This window comes from Cinclus cinclus, chromosome 4 (assembly GCF_963662255.1).
Source record: "Cinclus cinclus chromosome 4, bCinCin1.1, whole genome shotgun sequence".
In the NCBI taxonomy this organism is placed as follows: domain Eukaryota; kingdom Metazoa; phylum Chordata; class Aves; order Passeriformes; family Cinclidae; genus Cinclus; species Cinclus cinclus.
This window is the reverse complement of record NC_085049.1, coordinates 9,953,143-9,969,926: the sequence shown is the minus strand read 5'-3', so window position 1 is coordinate 9,969,926 and position 16,784 is coordinate 9,953,143. Positions and strand designations below refer to the sequence as shown.

The 16,784-nt window shown below is 35.6% G+C and overlaps 2 protein-coding genes across 2 annotated transcripts in view; one reads left to right on the top strand and one right to left on the bottom strand.

Moving 5' to 3' along the window:
* Positions 1 to 16,784, bottom strand: part of FBXL13 (F-box and leucine rich repeat protein 13) — a 60,705-nt gene that overhangs the window by 40,331 nt on the left and 3,590 nt on the right. The window contains 4 exon segments of the mRNA XM_062491560.1: positions 11,288 to 11,325; positions 12,766 to 12,953; positions 15,381 to 15,467; positions 15,470 to 15,531. Coding sequence (XP_062347544.1) covers positions 11,288 to 11,325; positions 12,766 to 12,953; positions 15,381 to 15,467; positions 15,470 to 15,531 — 375 coding nt within the window.
* On the top strand, positions 69 to 6,199 carry LRRC17 (leucine rich repeat containing 17). Its single transcript, XM_062490821.1, has 3 exons — positions 69 to 1,025; positions 4,435 to 4,590; positions 5,796 to 6,199. The coding sequence occupies exons 1-3, from the start codon at positions 269 to 271 to the stop codon at positions 6,197 to 6,199; spliced, it is 1,317 nt and encodes a 438-aa protein (XP_062346805.1). The 5' UTR covers positions 69 to 268.

Genomic DNA, 16,784 nt, shown 5'->3' with positions numbered 1-16,784 from the left:
GAAACAAAAAGAGATAGGACATTAAGTCTTTAAAATATTTTTTAGTTCCAAGTAGTGTGAAGATCGAGTACTTGACTGCATATTATATACAATCCTCCATGGAAATGCCCATTTCATCTGTTCTAATGTTTTACTTTTCTTCCAACACAGGGATCCCACATACCCCAGCTGTGCCTCCTCAGATCTGTACAACACTGATTCGGACTATCCAAAAATTTCAACTGTTCCAGCTGTCACAGAAAAGAACTGGGTTCAGCTGAATGTCAGGATGCAAGTAGTAACTATTATATTACTACTTCTTCTTTGTAATGCATCTGACTGTAGGAGGACAAGAAATAGGAGTTTGAGAAACAATGAAAGGGAAAATATCTTAAGGAGAGCATCAGGCACTGTTAAGCGCAATGCCCGAGGCCTAACATGTGATATTTACACTTATCTTCATGAGAAATACTTAGATTGTCAGGAAAGAAAGTTGGTTTTTCTGGCACCTGATTGGCCAGAGGATATAAAACACATGTTGTTAGCAAGAAACAGGATTCGTAAATTAAAGAACAATATGTTTTCCAAGTATAAAGTACTGAAAAGTCTGGATTTACAACAGAATGACATATCAAAAATTGAGAGTGAGGCCTTTTATGGTTTGGATAAACTTACCACACTTTTACTTCAGCATAACCAAATTAAGATTTTATCTGAGGAGATTTTTATTTATACTCCCAGTCTAAACTACCTACGACTCTATGACAATCCCTGGCACTGCAGCTGTGAACTGGAAACTCTTGTTACAATGCTACAGGTTCCAACAAACAGGAATTTGGGAAATTATGCCAAATGTGTGCACCCAATAGAACTGAAAAATCAAAAGTTAAAGCAGATAAAAGCTGACCAGCTATGTAGTGAAGAGGACAGGCAGGATCCCAAAAACATAAAAAGGGAGAAGCCTGAACCTGTCAAACCAGAATTTGATTCCTCTTTGTGCCACATGTATGTGTTTCCTGTGACAACTCTGAACTGCAAAAGAAAAGGTTTGTATCTGTCACTATATCTGAATTAATGATTTCAATTATTTAATATTTTCTACATTTATTCACATATTATTTACTGCCAATGTACTTAGTCCTAGTACTCGCTTTACTTAAACTGATATTGTTAATTGTTTTTCTCTTGTAACTACCAGCAATAAGTAGGAATTCTTCCTGCATTTTACCTCTGCTCTGCAGCCCAAATTCCACAGATATTCCTTAGTGCAGTAATGTAAGTATCTAACAGAAATCAACAGGAATAAAACTAAGCATACTACTTAAGTTACTAGTCTGATTGTACAACTATAAACATATTAATCAGTCAAATTACAGCTGTACTGAGAATGTTGAACTGATACAGAAAAGCACAGAGTATCATTTCTTCCTTCCATTGTAGAAACATAAAGAGCACAATAATTTTGACAGAAATGAGCTGTGAAGCAGGACTGGAGCAGCCAGCTGCATTGTCAATGCCCAGAAGAACCTGATTGCTAAGCAAAGGCTTTGCATCCTCACATTTGCTGGACAAGATTTCTTCTAGTAAGGGAAGAAATTGTATGTTTGTGTTCATAAAGAAATACCTGCTCTGTGTTCTTCCTCCCAGCACCCAGCAAACAATTCAAAGTTGAAGAGACTTCAAGAAATGTTTTTCAGACACTTGGATCCATTCCATCTCTAAATCTTTCTCAGGCCCCTAAGAGCCACAGTTAAGCCTTAAGGGTAAACCAGATGGGGTATATATCAACATGAAAATGCACATTTATTTATCCTTTGTATTTCCCATATTTTATCCCATGAAAACAAAGCAAACAAAAAAATAAAAACAGTTCAGAGGAGAATCATTCTTTAACATAACAATTCTGAAATAAGAATCATTCCTTGAAGCAGCTGACATTGTGAGACCTTTTTCCCAGTTTTAGCAGAGTTTAGTCTGCGTGTTTTGTTCAGCTGAACTTCCATTTTCTTTAAGAGTAACTTGATTTTATGTAAAAATCTCAGTGTGCTCTTACTCTTGCTCCTTTATGCCAGAGAAAAGGTCAGAATTCAGTATAAGGAGATAATATCTAAGTATCAAGGATTAATTATTTCAGTATTTGATTACATGGTTAATCTACCATGTATGTTATTAAAATGGGCTGTGTTCTCTACTTTTTTTCACCCTGTACATTCCTTTCTTGTCCCTCTGGCTCAATTTTCTCTTTCTTTTACCATGCAGCTACTAAATAATTTTTTAAATTGTTTATGCTGTTTATTTTTTAATATTCACTTATCTTACCTTTCCTTGTAGATAGGATCTTAATTTTTAGATTATAGATTATGATCTTAATTATCCTTCATATGATCTTAATTATATCACTATTACTATTCAGTAAACTGTTATTGAACAAAACCCAGACATTAATTATGATCCTATTATAAGCAAAGACTGATTTGACAGCTCTCTCCACTTAGTGGTATCAAAGAGGTGAGCTGAATACATAAATATACCCAAAACCTTCTTGGGAAAAGAATTTTACTTTTTTCACTAAGTTCATAGAAGCATACAATGTGGTCTGATTTTCATGGGAGTTTCAAAGGGATTTATGGTACTTGAAAACATTATTTATTGTCTTTAATATTAACAATGGAGGAATAAAATTATTTCAACCTCTACACGAGGGTACTAGAGGGTACAGGGACTCCTTCCTTCAGGTCAAGAACTAAGTATATCAATCCAGAATTTCCTGCATGCCTAGCATGGACACATTGATAATGTTTCAATACTTTTTTGGAAGTACTAGATCTACAGTGCATATGCTTGACAGCTGGATGCAGATATCCCATGGATATTTGGTATTTCTGAACATATGGTAATCTTTGATGAAAGCATTGTACTTACTGCCTTTGTATATGAATATTGTACAGCAGATGCACAATTTCACTGGAATTTTCATCAGAAATAGGAGTGTAATGCACACAAAATCCAGGGAAAACACAAGTGTTTCTCTAAATCTGTGTGGATGAGAATTCAGAATAGCAAAAAACGTGCATCCGTTGCCAAATCAGTAAGATGACATGGAAATCTGCAATCCATTATTCCTTTACAGTGGAGGGAGGGAATGGAATGACAAGCACTCCGTCTACCACTACTATGTCTAAAGATGAGGTATGACAACAGGTCAGGAGCTTTCAGTTAATGTCAGAAAGCTCGTGAAATAAGCATCTTTAAAATACATTTATCCCATTTATTTTTGTATGTTCTTTTTTAAAAAAATAATTTACTTATATCTCATCAGACCACCGATATGCCAGACCTTGTGTGGTAGTCCAGAATTAAATACTTTGTGCCCTTGATTCTGTTTTACAAAAAAAAAAAAAAAAAACAACAACAAAAAAAAAGCTGTTTGTTTGCATTTCTGCAAAGAACTTGTATTTTCAAGGACATTTGGAATAAAATCTGCTTTCTAGCACTGCCAAACTCTCCAAGTGTCCAAATTCAAGCATTATTTTCATTCATTTGGTGATAAATAGGCCCTGCAGAAGCAGGAAGTAATAGTTACATCATCTATGTATTTATAATACCAAAGTTCTGCTCATAATCAGATATAAGGCAAAAAGACTCTGGTCTGTTGCTTTACTCTCAGAAATACCTGATTCATTAGATATCTTTAGAACTTCAGAAGTACAGTGACACACATTCCAGCACAGATCCAGAAACTACTTGCTTTAATTGAAAATGGTCAAATTAGAGACTGTACATTTTCTTGTTATGACAGCGCAGGATTAGAGCACTCCTTGAGCAAATATAATAATCCTGGAGATTAGGTTTGTTAACATTACCCTGAGAGGGCTTAAAACCACAGTCTGCTCTTTTCAAGCATGGGCCCTTTCTAGTGGAGTAGGAGCTGTTCTTTCTGGAGCTCTTTTGCAAAGAACACAGAAAAGAAATAGACACTGCTGACTGAGAGCTAGTAGAGCTCAGCTACTTTGGAAATGCCAATGATAGAAGTAGGAGAGAGAAGCAGACAGAATGCACTCTGCTGCCTGGGTGTGTTTTTATATAGTTAACCTGGCTTCTTCAAACAATCAAACCCTTCACACACATTTTTAATATTAATATAGTATCTTCACTACTTATCTTATTGCTATGTGAATGGCCTAATTCTACTAAAATAAAAATATAAACCACAGAGGTTTTACTATAAGCACTAATGAAAAGAACAATATTCACAAGAAATGTCAAGGTACAAGTAAAGAAAGAATGAAATTCAGAAGCTGAACAATATGGTGGCAGTAGAGGGGAAAATGGGGGAAGAAAACAAGAAACAATGTTAGACTGACAATGCTCTGTCTGGCATGCAACTGTGATACCTAACAGTAAGAATAATCTAAAGCTGATACAAGTTATGTCTTTTTCATTTTTTCTTTTAAGATTTAAAGAAAGTTCCAGGAAATATACCTCCAGATATAGCTAAACTTGATTTGTCCAACAACAAAATTAGACAGCTACGAGCCAAGGAGTTTGAAGATGTCAGTGAACTGAAGATATTAAATCTAAACAGTAATGGAATAGCATACATTGATCCTGGTAAGAATAATTTTAAATACTCATTAAAAATTATTTCTCTTTTATTAAATACTATCTCTTTCACATATAAACCAGGGAGGAGGGGAAGGATTTAAATATCTAGAAGTTGGTGAAAATTTTACCTTTTGTACCTTTCAATTCACAGAGTAAAGGTTTGCACTGAAATATATTCATCATGAAAATCAATAGAAAACGACAAATTTCAGTTGCCCTTTCTTAACACTAAACTTATGACGTGCAAAAAGTCATTCTGGAACCTGAAGGCTAACAGTTTTTCAACATGCTAAGTAGTTGAGTGATTTTTTAAATATCTTTGCCACATCTTAGAAAACATGTCACGCAAGCAAGATACTTTTCAATTATATTGTACAATAAAATCTAAAGGATTTAAACTCTTCTTGGTTAAAAATCACTATATATAGTTGCTTTTAAGTTATATTTTATTAGGACTCAAGTGTCCTTATTGGAAATTTGCTTATAGTCATATGTGTATTTGGATTTAATTAGGAAAGTAGACATAAACTGGGTGAGAGAGAGAGAGAAAATGTATCAAGCAAAAAGGGCCTTATCTAGCACTATGTTGGCAGTTAAACAGTGGTAATATCAGTAATATGGTAGTTATGAGGTTTAGCATTACACAGTTTATTTACTTAAATTAAGACCTGATATTAAATGAAACAGTATTGCAAAAAGTAGGAACTGCTCTCTGAAATGTATCTCACAAGCATTATTATGAAGCTCCATGTTTACTCCATTTCAAATCAAACCACTAATTTGAAGGTTCTATACATGCACACAAATACCTATATAGATATAAAAACCTCTGGTCCTGCATATTGTCTACTAATAAGTTTCCATATTCCTGCCTTTGTATTACAACAATTACAGCAGGATTTAACGAGCAAGTCAGGCACTTATCCACCTCCACTGTCTGTTCTACACTCAGCAGACTCATGAAGTGTTTTATAGCTTTACAAGCAGTGCAACTCCCCTAATATTTCTTACTTCTGAAGGCACATCCCATATTTTAACATTTGAGAAATCCTTTGGTAGCCTTTAGCCAAAAGAAAACCCCAACCAGTAACTGTAAAATTATTAAAATATTTTTCCTGTTCTAGATATGCATTTTTTTCCTGTCAAATATATGATTTTTTTTTTCTAGGTTAACTTCATAAGGTAGCAATAACCATTTTTCTATTGATTAGCTGCTTTTTCAGGCCTCAATAACTTAGAGGAGCTGGATCTATCAAACAACAGCTTGCAGAATTTTGAATATGGAGTACTGGAAGATCTTTACTTTCTGAAAATACTGTGGCTGAGAGAGAATCCTTGGAGATGTGATTATAACATACATTATCTTTTCTACTGGCTGAAGCATCACTACAATGTTCACTACAATGGCCTAGAGTGCAAAATGCCTGAGGAATACAAAGGATGGTCTGTTGGAAAATATGTTCGAAGTTATTATGAGGAGTGCCCAAAAGACAAGCTTCCCATTTATCCAGAAACTTTTGATCTGGACAAAGATGACGAGGAATGGGAACGACACAAAGAGCAAACAGTTCAGACAGTAAAGAAGCAAGGTGTAATTGTCACCGTGATAGGCTAATAAGGGAACCCTTTCCCTTAGTAGATTTAAATATTTGATACTTTGAAAAAGAAAAACATGCTGTTTACATTTGTTCTAACTATTCTGTTGGTTTGTAGGACTATCTGCCTACAAAGATGTCTCTTTACTGCAGATAATAACTACAGAATGAAGTTAGTTCAACAGCATCCTTCATCTAGTAATTGTTTTTGAAAGTTTGTTCTGGACACTCTTGTGAAATATTTTGGCAAATATTTGAAACTATACAGATGGACACAAATGTACATAATATGGTGGGGAGGAGCTGTCTTATGTATGAACACAGTTTATGTGTTCACACAGAAATAGCTGCAGGATTGTGACCAAGACACATTTTTCTTGAATGTAATTCTTTGTATCTATCAGTTTCCTGAAATATTCCCAGAAAATATTTCTAAGATTTTTATACTGACTTTCTGTTGTTTTATTTTGGATAAAAACACCAAACTTAAGATTAACCTTAAATACAGTTCTATACAGAAAAAGAGAAATGGCAGTTGTTATACCAATTAGGATTCAAACACAGAAGGTGGGTTCCACTTGTTGATTTACCAGTGTTCCTCCTCAGTCTTGAAGGAATAACTCAGCCTCTGCTTCTTGCATACCTGAGCTGCCTTAAAACGATAAGCAGCCAAAACATGGTTGGTTCCCAAGATCCACCTCCACATGCCCATAATTGCCTTGTTTGGGTTTTGAGGCAGCCAGAGCTGAAATCTTTCTGGAGAGAATTTTAGGTTGTTATATCAGTTTGACACAGATTACATGCCATCACTTCTAGGTGATGAGGATCACATGAAGGATGCTGTGGTCTGCATCCAGCACATCGGTGCCCACCCAAACTAAAGGTAAGTACACTTTTGAGATCTCAAAAGTGTGGGACATTCTCTAAGTTTAGTCTTCTTTCAGCTCATTTGTAAAATGCACGTTACAGCACCTCCTTGTCAAACAACTATGTATGTGAATATGCATTGATTAAAATCTGTGATCATTCCAGTATTACAGTAACAGGGCAGTACAAATGCCTCAACTAAACAGATGATATCTCTAAAGAAAAAATTCCTTGCTACATAATATACTTAGATCACTAAGAAATGTATAAGTGCAGAGTAGAAATTCAGATTTAAATTTAGCAATTTAAATTTCTCTTGACTATCATGGAAGAAGTTCTGGAGACTCCAGGGAGAAAGTTTGCTCCTTTAAAGATATGAAGACAGTTATGGTGTTTGTGCATTCCTCTGGTGCTTTAACAAAGCACCAAAGGTCATGCATTTTGTTTTACAAGACAAAGTACTCAGTGCTTTAGTGCTAGCATGAATTAAAAGAACAACATAAAGGAAAAAATCAGGAGATGTTAAGGGTGGTAAGAATGTCAAAGAATCTCAAAGAAAACACTTCCCATTACTATCTGAATTCCTTTATGTCCGCCATTATTCAGATAGGAATATATTTAATGGTGCTTTGCTGACAAACTGGATAATTTAGCAGTTTCATCCACAATATCCTTCAAAAACTTTATAGCAAAAATACAACAGTATCTGACTCATCCCTGTTCCTGGAAAAATCTTAAGCATTATCTTTACTACTGAAGGTTGATCCTGATAAGATGGAACAGAAAGGAAAATACCATTTGCCGGTAACATTCACTGAACAGGGCATATTCGGGAAAATTAAAAGCTCCAAAAGTATTAAAAATAAAAGTCTGCCACAAATAGTAGCAAATATTAAGTGATGCTGTCCTCCTCCTCACAAATTCTGGAGAGTTGTTTCAATGCAGAACCACTGGGTATGATTGAAAAGGACAGGCAATGAAACCACAGCAGAACATCTGTTATTGGCAGCACAGCCAATGGTGAAAATCTGAGTAGGAAAAAATGCACTTATAGACCATGTTGTTAATTTCTGCAAAGAGTCAGTGCTGGGAAAAATACTAGCTTAAGGTAGACTAAGTCTGGGTAGAAAAGACAATCCTGTAGAAGAATATAAAACAAAATCTTTGTAAGAGGTCTCTGATCTATCTGGTCAGCAAAAAGTACCAGTTGAAAAAGCAGTGGGATAAGATTGAAGACCACAAACAGTGGCCTAGTTGCTCTTGTTCAAAGGCCCTGGGGATTCCCAAACAGATCATGAATGCACCTCTTAGGACCAAGGCTGAAACCTGTGACACACAGTGATAAACAGGATGATTCCTCAGTAGAAGGCAGAGTTAAGGGAAGAGTGTGATCATTCAGTGCTTCAAACAGTGGCACCAGAAAGTGCTGTACCTGCTGAAGGTTCAAGGGGGATAAGGAGCTGAACATCCTGCCTGTGTCTGACAGCACAAGATGTTTGGCCACAGCTATTAAGTGAAATCTGTAAGTGAGGGAGGGATATACTAACAAGGAACATGGTTCAACAACTATCCTCCAAATAAAGGTTTCCATGTGACCTTGTGAAATCACTGTCAGCACAGAAGTTCCATGAAACAAACACTTGTGCAATAAAATCAAATTAAATTCAGTACTTAAGAGCAGGGATGATTAGACATCTGTAATCAACAAATGAAAAGACTTCTAGCAATGAAAAATGGTCTGAAGTTTTGAGTGCTGGAATTGTCTTTGATACTCTTTTCCTTACATGATTTTTGAAGCTTTCAAGGAGTAGCTGGAAATTCTTTTAATTACGATGCATTATAATTTTATTCCTTACTGCTTAAAGTTATTGCACATTTCATTTTTTTTCAATGATACTAGAGAATTGTTTCAAGATAGACAGAAATATTCAAGTGGTGGTTTAGCTTCCTATAATTAAAAAAAAAAGGGTGTGTGCCTGGGGGAAACTTGAAAAACTAGCTTGAAATACATCAGGATTTTTTGTATGTTGGCATTTGCAGACACCCCCACTGAGGATGTAGCAGAATAGACAACAATAATTGCAGTAATTACAGTAATTGCAACTACAAACAATGTAAGAGCACAACAATAGAAGTAGGAGGTTGGGGAAAGGATAATATAGGTTAACATGATGTCCTGACAGTGACTAGTAGCAAATTCTTTGAGAAAAGACTGTATGAACAGAAAAAGCATACAGGAGCTATGAAGGTAGTGCATAAAGGGGCAGCACAAGAAAATACAATAATATACCTGAAAAACATACATATGAGGGAAATTATTAACAATTGATAAAAACTTCAGCATTACAGGGTTAATTGCTATTTCTCTGAGCTTCTCAAAAATGTACTGTAAAGTACAACCTCCATCAAACACCACAGCCACAAAATACAACTTAATGTTGACCCCTCTCTGTTTCTGTATTATTGAATCATTAAGGTCCCAGGAGAGCTTCCATGTCCAAAAGAAAATTATGGGCCTTCCTCTTCTTTTATAAGCTCTTTAAGTCTCTTTCAGTAAATTCTCTCTTATTCCCCTTCTTTCTCTGTCTATAGCCAGGAAATAATTGCATTATACAATTGCATGAAGATAATTGCCTTGTTATCCTGACATGCAGTGCATGTCCTAGGAGTGCTGCCTTAAGGGATGAACTACAGTGCTCTACAGAGGCAGTGCCCCACTGTCTCTACACAGCCACATGAAACACAGAAAATATTATTTTGTGCCATGTTTTCCATGACAGAATACAGGAAAAAATGGATACGTCTGTCAATACTGGAAATAAAACACTTCAAAAGCTTCTGAGGAAATTTTAGCTCCTGCACTATGAATACTAATAGCAGCATTTAAAGGCAGTTTCCAGTCACACATGGAAGACAAATGATTCTCCAAGATCACCGAGTAGGTGGAGGAATACCACAAACAGCTGAGCCATAACCCATGCATCTCATACACTCATATTCTCTGGCACAGTAAGACACTGATTTGCAAGACAGTTGGAGCTGGAATCATACTAATATTCACATGCAGATATTAGACAAAGACTACTATTTTATGAATGCACCACAGGCCAAAGTTAGAGTACACAAATCCAATTTTTTAGAATTGCAGATAATTAACTTTTCAAGAAAACCGCACAAACATGTTTAGTCAGACAAACAGACCTAACCCACAGTTAACATAATTGCTTTTTTAACATTAACAATAAAAGCATGTTGCCAAAATTTGTGTAATCTTGATTTATTTGGAAAGATGAGGTCAGAACTGTAGCTCAGATAAGTTCGAATGGAAAGGTTCACCACATCTGTAGCCTATAATTGAACAGACAGTTCAACTCAGTTTGTTAGATAAAAAAATGTCAAAGGAAAAGAATCTCAATATGATTTGCAGTCTTTAAAAGAAGACAGTTTTGCAGCAACATTAAACTGGAGCTTCAAAAGAATGGCACAAGTAGGCTATATGATAAATATAGCCAGTGAGTTTCAACATAAAAACATATGTAGTTAATCTAAATACCAATAGCATATTGATTTAAATATGTTTCATGCTTAAAAAGAACTATTGTGTATCTTCAAAGCTAGAAGAAACAGCTTTATAAATCAATGTTTTCTAAAAACCCCTGTAGACTCCTATATATGATGATTCATCACAACTAGTTTAAAGTAGCACTCAGGAGATGTAAACAGACCTAATGTTTGCTTTTGAGCCTACAGAAAGTCTTAATTATCAACAAAAGTGGAAAATACAAGGTTTGCAGAGACAATAATTGAATTCAGTGTCTTTGATATGTGAGATAAATGAAAATGGATGGCAAACAACATACTGATACTCAATTAGATATAATCAACACTAGATATGAACCAGTTAAATAACGTGACAGAAAAGGCTGTTTGTATACAAGATGTAATTCTATCACAACTGTTCTTTATTTTTTTAGCTCTAAACAGAAGAAACGTGATGATTTTAGTTTTGTACCTAAATACATAAGGAAAAAATCACAGAAATATTTAATGTTTTTAAGTACAACACCTATAAAGGAGGTGATGTGGCTGTGTATGGTTTATTTTGCCTTGCATTCTTTATTAGCTCCCAAAATTCATTATGATACTGGATTAAATTCTGTCACTAAACAATTTGCATGCTGGTATCATTGAGACTGTTATTTCATTCTGTGATACAGAAGCCAAAACCATGACCAAAATACCTTTTATTCTTAGCCAATTGTTCTTTTTCATCACCAATCTAGAGACCAAATTGTTCTCACCCATAATTACACAGTCATTTCAACAAATAAATCACTCAAATTGCTAGAGGCTGCATCAACATTTCAATCACGCATTATCTGAATAAATAATAAATGCATTACAGCCTCAAACCATAAAAAAAACACTTTTTAAATTTTGAAAATAAAAAAAATCCTTTTATTTTTATGTATTTGAATTTAATTAAAGTGTAGGCTAGAAAAGAGTCAATCAGTAACATTCTCCTGCTTCAGAAATACTGTGCCAGGAATAAAAAACATTCTTCAGGATCTTGCCTAGTTGTAGCAGAGGAGGTTTTTTTCTCATGAAAACACTTCCAAGATGTTTTCAGACTCCTTATGATAAAATAGATGAGTAACAGTTGGGATCCAGGTGATTCCTAATGAAACAAGTACACTTTCACACTAGGACTAATCCTCTCACATTGATCATAAAGGCCACTTCTCTGCTTAGTAGAGCATACAACCACATTAAGAAAAATATTACTGACCTAGAACTATTGAAAATGCTGTCACAAAGGGAATTAACCTCCAAACCCTCAGTTACATGTACTTACATGCCTAGAATCAGGAAGAGCTAAGATGCTTTTTTGTATCTAGAAGGACTTTGATTTGGCAATAGAATCAAGTACAGATTATTTGTGAACACCACATTAATATCTAGGACCACGGTTAGGTTTTGGGGGTTTTTTTACTTCATTTGTTGCTGCTGTTTTTTGGTCTGGTTTTTGTTTATTTTGTTTTGTGTTTTTTTTTTTTGTCAGAGAGCCTCTTGTTGGAGACCAGTAACTAACAGTATAGCCCAGGAGTCAGTATTGGGGCTAGTCCTGTTTAACATCTCCACTAATGACCTGGACAATGAGACAGAGTGTACTTCAGCAAGTGTGCAGATGAACTGGGAGCAGTGTCTGATGGACCAGAGGGTCATGCTGCCATCCAGAGGGACCTTGACAGGCTGGAGAAAGGGGCTGACAGGAACCCCATATAGTTGAAGAAGTGCAAAATCTGGCATCTGGGGAGGGACTGCTCAAGGCACCAGAACACGTTGGAAGAAGCCCAGCTTGAAAACAGGCTGTCAGAAAAGGACTTGGAGGTCCTGCTAAACACCAGGCTGAACCTGAGCCTGTGATGTGCCCTTGCCACAAAGAAGATGGGTGGTAACCTGGGCTGCATTAGGAGTGGTGCTAAGAGATCCAGAGAGGTGATTTTTGCCTTCAGCACTGGTGAGGCCACACCTGAAGTACTGTGTCCAGTTCTGGGCTTCCCAGTACATGAGAGACATAGACACATTGGAGAAAGTCCAACAATGGGCAAAAAAGAGATGGCTAAGGAATTGGAGCATATTCCCTATTAGTAAGGCTGAGACCTGTGACTGTTCATTTGGAGAAGGCTCAGGGGGCTCCTAGAAAGGGAATATTTACTGATACTTTAAAGCTAGGCCAGTAAAAAGAACAGCAGCCTCAATGATCTAAACATAACACACATGGACATCACTTCTGCACAGTATTTTCTACATGTTTACATACTAAAATGTCACATATCCATAACCATTTGCAGTACTGAATTACACCATCACCTGCTGAAATATCTGATACAAAACAATCAAAATCTGCAATTCCAAGCATGAAGAAAGGAACACAGTTAATAACATTCCTCATCATTTCTCCTAAAGCAACTTTTATATAAGAAAAGCTTTATGCTTCTAATGTAATTACTTTTATAACTGCCCAATAATATACTAATGGCAACATATGTATGATATGGGAATGTATGTATGATATGTATTTGATGTGGGAATTGCTGATAGCAAAAATACAAAAACACATTCTAATTTTATACCATATCCTGTCACTCAAGAGAATTTTTTCTTACACATTTCCAAAGAACTTTGAATTTAAGATATGTGAGTTAAAGTAAGATAGTAATATATCAGTGTGAAAACACAGCAAAGATGCCACTGTGGTTTATAGAAGGGTATTTCCATATTAGCTACATATCTTTCTATGGAATATAATTTCATTAGCTAAAAATGGAAAAATCAGTAGGAAAATTACTGATGTGTCTTTTTCCACTAGCATTTTTTTCCACTAGCTTAGGTAAAACATTCAGGTAATTTGCCTGGTCCTCCAAGTATGCTGCTGTTCAACAAGCTGTCTCTGTTCACTTCATGTAAACTTCTTCCAGATTTTCTGGATTTACGTTTTGATCACAGAATTTTTGGAGCTTGCTAAGCCACGCTCACTTTAAAGATATTTATCTGGTTCAGAATGCAGTTGGGGTTTACAAAGATTTTTTAAGGTAAAGAAATGTGTAGCCTCTTTTCGATAGCAAATTCTTCCTGTGCATCTCTTCAAAGACCTGCATCCATGATAAATATAGTTGGATCCATCATGGGCTTCTCTAACCAAAAGTCTGTTTGACTTAGGCATGTGGATCATTTCCTTAACTTCAAAACTCCACGTAGTTTAAAACTCAGTATCAAGACCACAGCAGCCACATTTAAAACACAGCAATCATTTTCTGTTAATAATTCAACATCAGGGTATGTGGTACCACTGACCTTTTTTAGGAAACTCTAATTTACAAAGCAAATAGTTTCCAGCTGGCCCTGAGGACAGATCTTGTCCAGCCACAAGTAAAAAACTCATATAATTTTTTTTTGGCACAGGAGCAGAACAGAAATCTGCAATAAATGATAGTGTGCTAATAATTATATTTACTAAATACCCTGTGATTTTGAAATGATCCATTGTCAGACATCATGTACAGTGCCAGAGACAATAAAGGCCACTAATCATAAGTTCCAGAACTTTGAAAAGTCCAGGCATGCTTTATTTTCCACAGTCTATGAATGCTCAGAGCAAAAACATATTTGGCCTGGAGGAGACCACACCCAGTAAGGATCTCCTGTTGAAGGAGACTGTATCTACATTCTGGATCCACCAAAAAGAGAACATGAGGAATCACACAGGGAGAAAGGAGACAAAGACCTCTGACTTTCTGCAGCAAATGAGGTCAGGCACTCAACTAGAGCAAACCTCTGCTCTGTCTTCTAAACAGAAAAGCTCTTTCAGTATTTCCCACACCGACTAAAACACTGACAGTTCAAGAAAAAGAAACCAGGTGACAACCACACAGATTTGCAATTCTCTCTGAATCAAGGGAGCTGCAACCTTTTAAATACAAAATGGAAGTATTTCAGTAGGCTTCCTGCTTTTCTGTAATATTTTTTGTTTCCACTGCACTTTACACATAAATAAAGCCATTATTTTGTAGCTTGTCCCAAAGTTCCACAGCCCTAGCTCTCAGCACACATCCCAGGGAATGCTGAATTATACCAAAAATGTGTTTTTAGGTGACTTAGTTGACCCAAAATGTTTACAAAGGTGTACACAATATGCACAATTTAAAAATTACTCAGTTATATATATTCTAACCTAATTATGAAAGTAAAACCAACCAGTGCAACTGTTAATAAGAATGGACAGAATTTGAGATTATTATTCCCTGAGAATGCCGTGATACATTGCAGAAACAGGACATCTTTAGCCAGCCCAATCTAGTCAGACTAAATGTGAAGTATTTTAAAATACCAGTTTGTCTTCTGACTTTCTTAGTTTGATTTTCACTCCATCCTCACCTCTCATCATTCATTCCATCTGTCAAAGCTAAGACTCCAAGTCTGTGATCCCTCCCTCCTGTTTTAACCTTATTACTGCACTCTTCACCTCCCAGAAAAGCATGCCAACTCTTTCCACCCTGTAGCTCTGACATACACTTCATTTCCCTAACACCTCCCAGCCAGCATCACTGCTCAGTCTTGAGAGAAGAGCACCAGCACCATCTGTCCTAGCAAAGAACACAGGGACCTGCCTCTCCAGGCACTCATGGCATCAAGTTGTCACAGCCTAACCAGTGGATGGCATCCTGCAAAAAGACAGCTAGGTCTTGTTGGACCAAGAACATGTAATTTATACAGCATAACTTTCAATTATATATTATGTCTTTTTTGGCTTAATGCAGACCAGCTACCTACTCACATGTCTTTTTCTTTCCTTGTCAGTCTGCACCCACATGTTCCACTTCTATAAAATAATTTTTAATAATTGGACATTATAATGCCCATCCTAGAGCCTTCCACTGGATTTTTCTCATTCCTTTTCAGCAAATTATATTTTATCCATTCTCTGAACTGTAAAACAAAATGAGTAATTTAATACAGTTTCTGACCTGAAGTAAAATCCACAAAACCCTGCAATTTGCTGCAGAATTCAAAGCAGTCAAGCTCAACAATATAAACTTATGAACAGAAGTTTATTACTTATAATTTAAATAAATTACATATTGATATTTTTCAGTAGCAATTAATCCACTCATTTTAATAAAATTTCTACTTGTTTTTAATTTTCTGAAGGATCGAGCAATGAAAATTTGCTTGCTTCCACCACCATAAAGTCTTGCTACTGTCATCTGTACTTCACTAAAGTACAGCTCTGTATTTATGGGAGGACATTTGAGTGTTTATAAAAAATAATTTAAAAGTGCTAGATACATGCATTTACTTAAGTGCTATTCATATTTCCACGGCAATACAAAAAACCTCAATGTAACAGAATGCAAAGTAAATTTTTATCTTACCAATTTTAACCTTTGGTAAAAGTCCCATTTTCCTTCCAGGCTAAGCAATAAGAAATAATTAGATTCAGAACAAAAATGTATTTCAAATGAGTCATATATTGCTGATATATTAAAATACACTATTTCTCTGTATCAGACTTGATGAATGAATTTCCATGGCTACATTCATTTGCCAAAACCTCCCTTGTTTCATATTTAAAAAAAAAATCATATACTTGGGAGAAATTATAAATGGAACATGTTCTGTTCCATTCCATGGTCTGTGATAATTAACAAAACTCTTAGCTGAGACAACTTAGAAAGGCTGCACTGAAGGAAAAATGAATACTTTTCCATGTCCCTATTATATAGGATAAGAAGATTTAAAAAAAAAATGGTGGTGGGTTCAAGAATGGCTACTGTATTAGGAAAATATTTGTAGCAGAAAGAATTATGAAGTACTGGAATATACTGCCTGCTAAGATTGGTGTGTCTCCAACACCTGTGATATTTAAAATGACTAAAAACACCCTGGACAAATCTCTACCAAGGTTAACCACAGCACAACTTGAAAACATTCACCTCCCTGCCAATTCTGTCATTCTGTGGTTCTTAGTAAGGATTTACACCAGTGCTCCTAGCATAGTTGGACCTCCTATACAATACATACTGTATGTTTTTCAAAATAAAATAGCCCACCTTATGTAATTCTAAATGGAGGTCATCAAATTTTATATACATAATAAAGAAACCAGTGGACATGTTTATTTATTATGATTATCATATTTTAAAACATATCTAAGTATTATCCCCATTTTTACAG

Bases quoted from the DNA above. Each gene is read 5' to 3' on its own strand.
- LRRC17 (XM_062490821.1), top strand. From the start codon at position 269: ATGCAAGTAGTAACTATTATATTACTACTTCTTCTTTGTAATGCATCT. The intron at 1,026-4,434 runs GTTTGTATCTGT...TTTTCTTTTAAG, and splicing joins TCTGAACTGCAAAAGAAAAG to ATTTAAAGAAAGTTCCAGGA. The intron at 4,591-5,795 runs GTAAGAATAATT...TCTATTGATTAG, and splicing joins AATAGCATACATTGATCCTG to CTGCTTTTTCAGGCCTCAAT.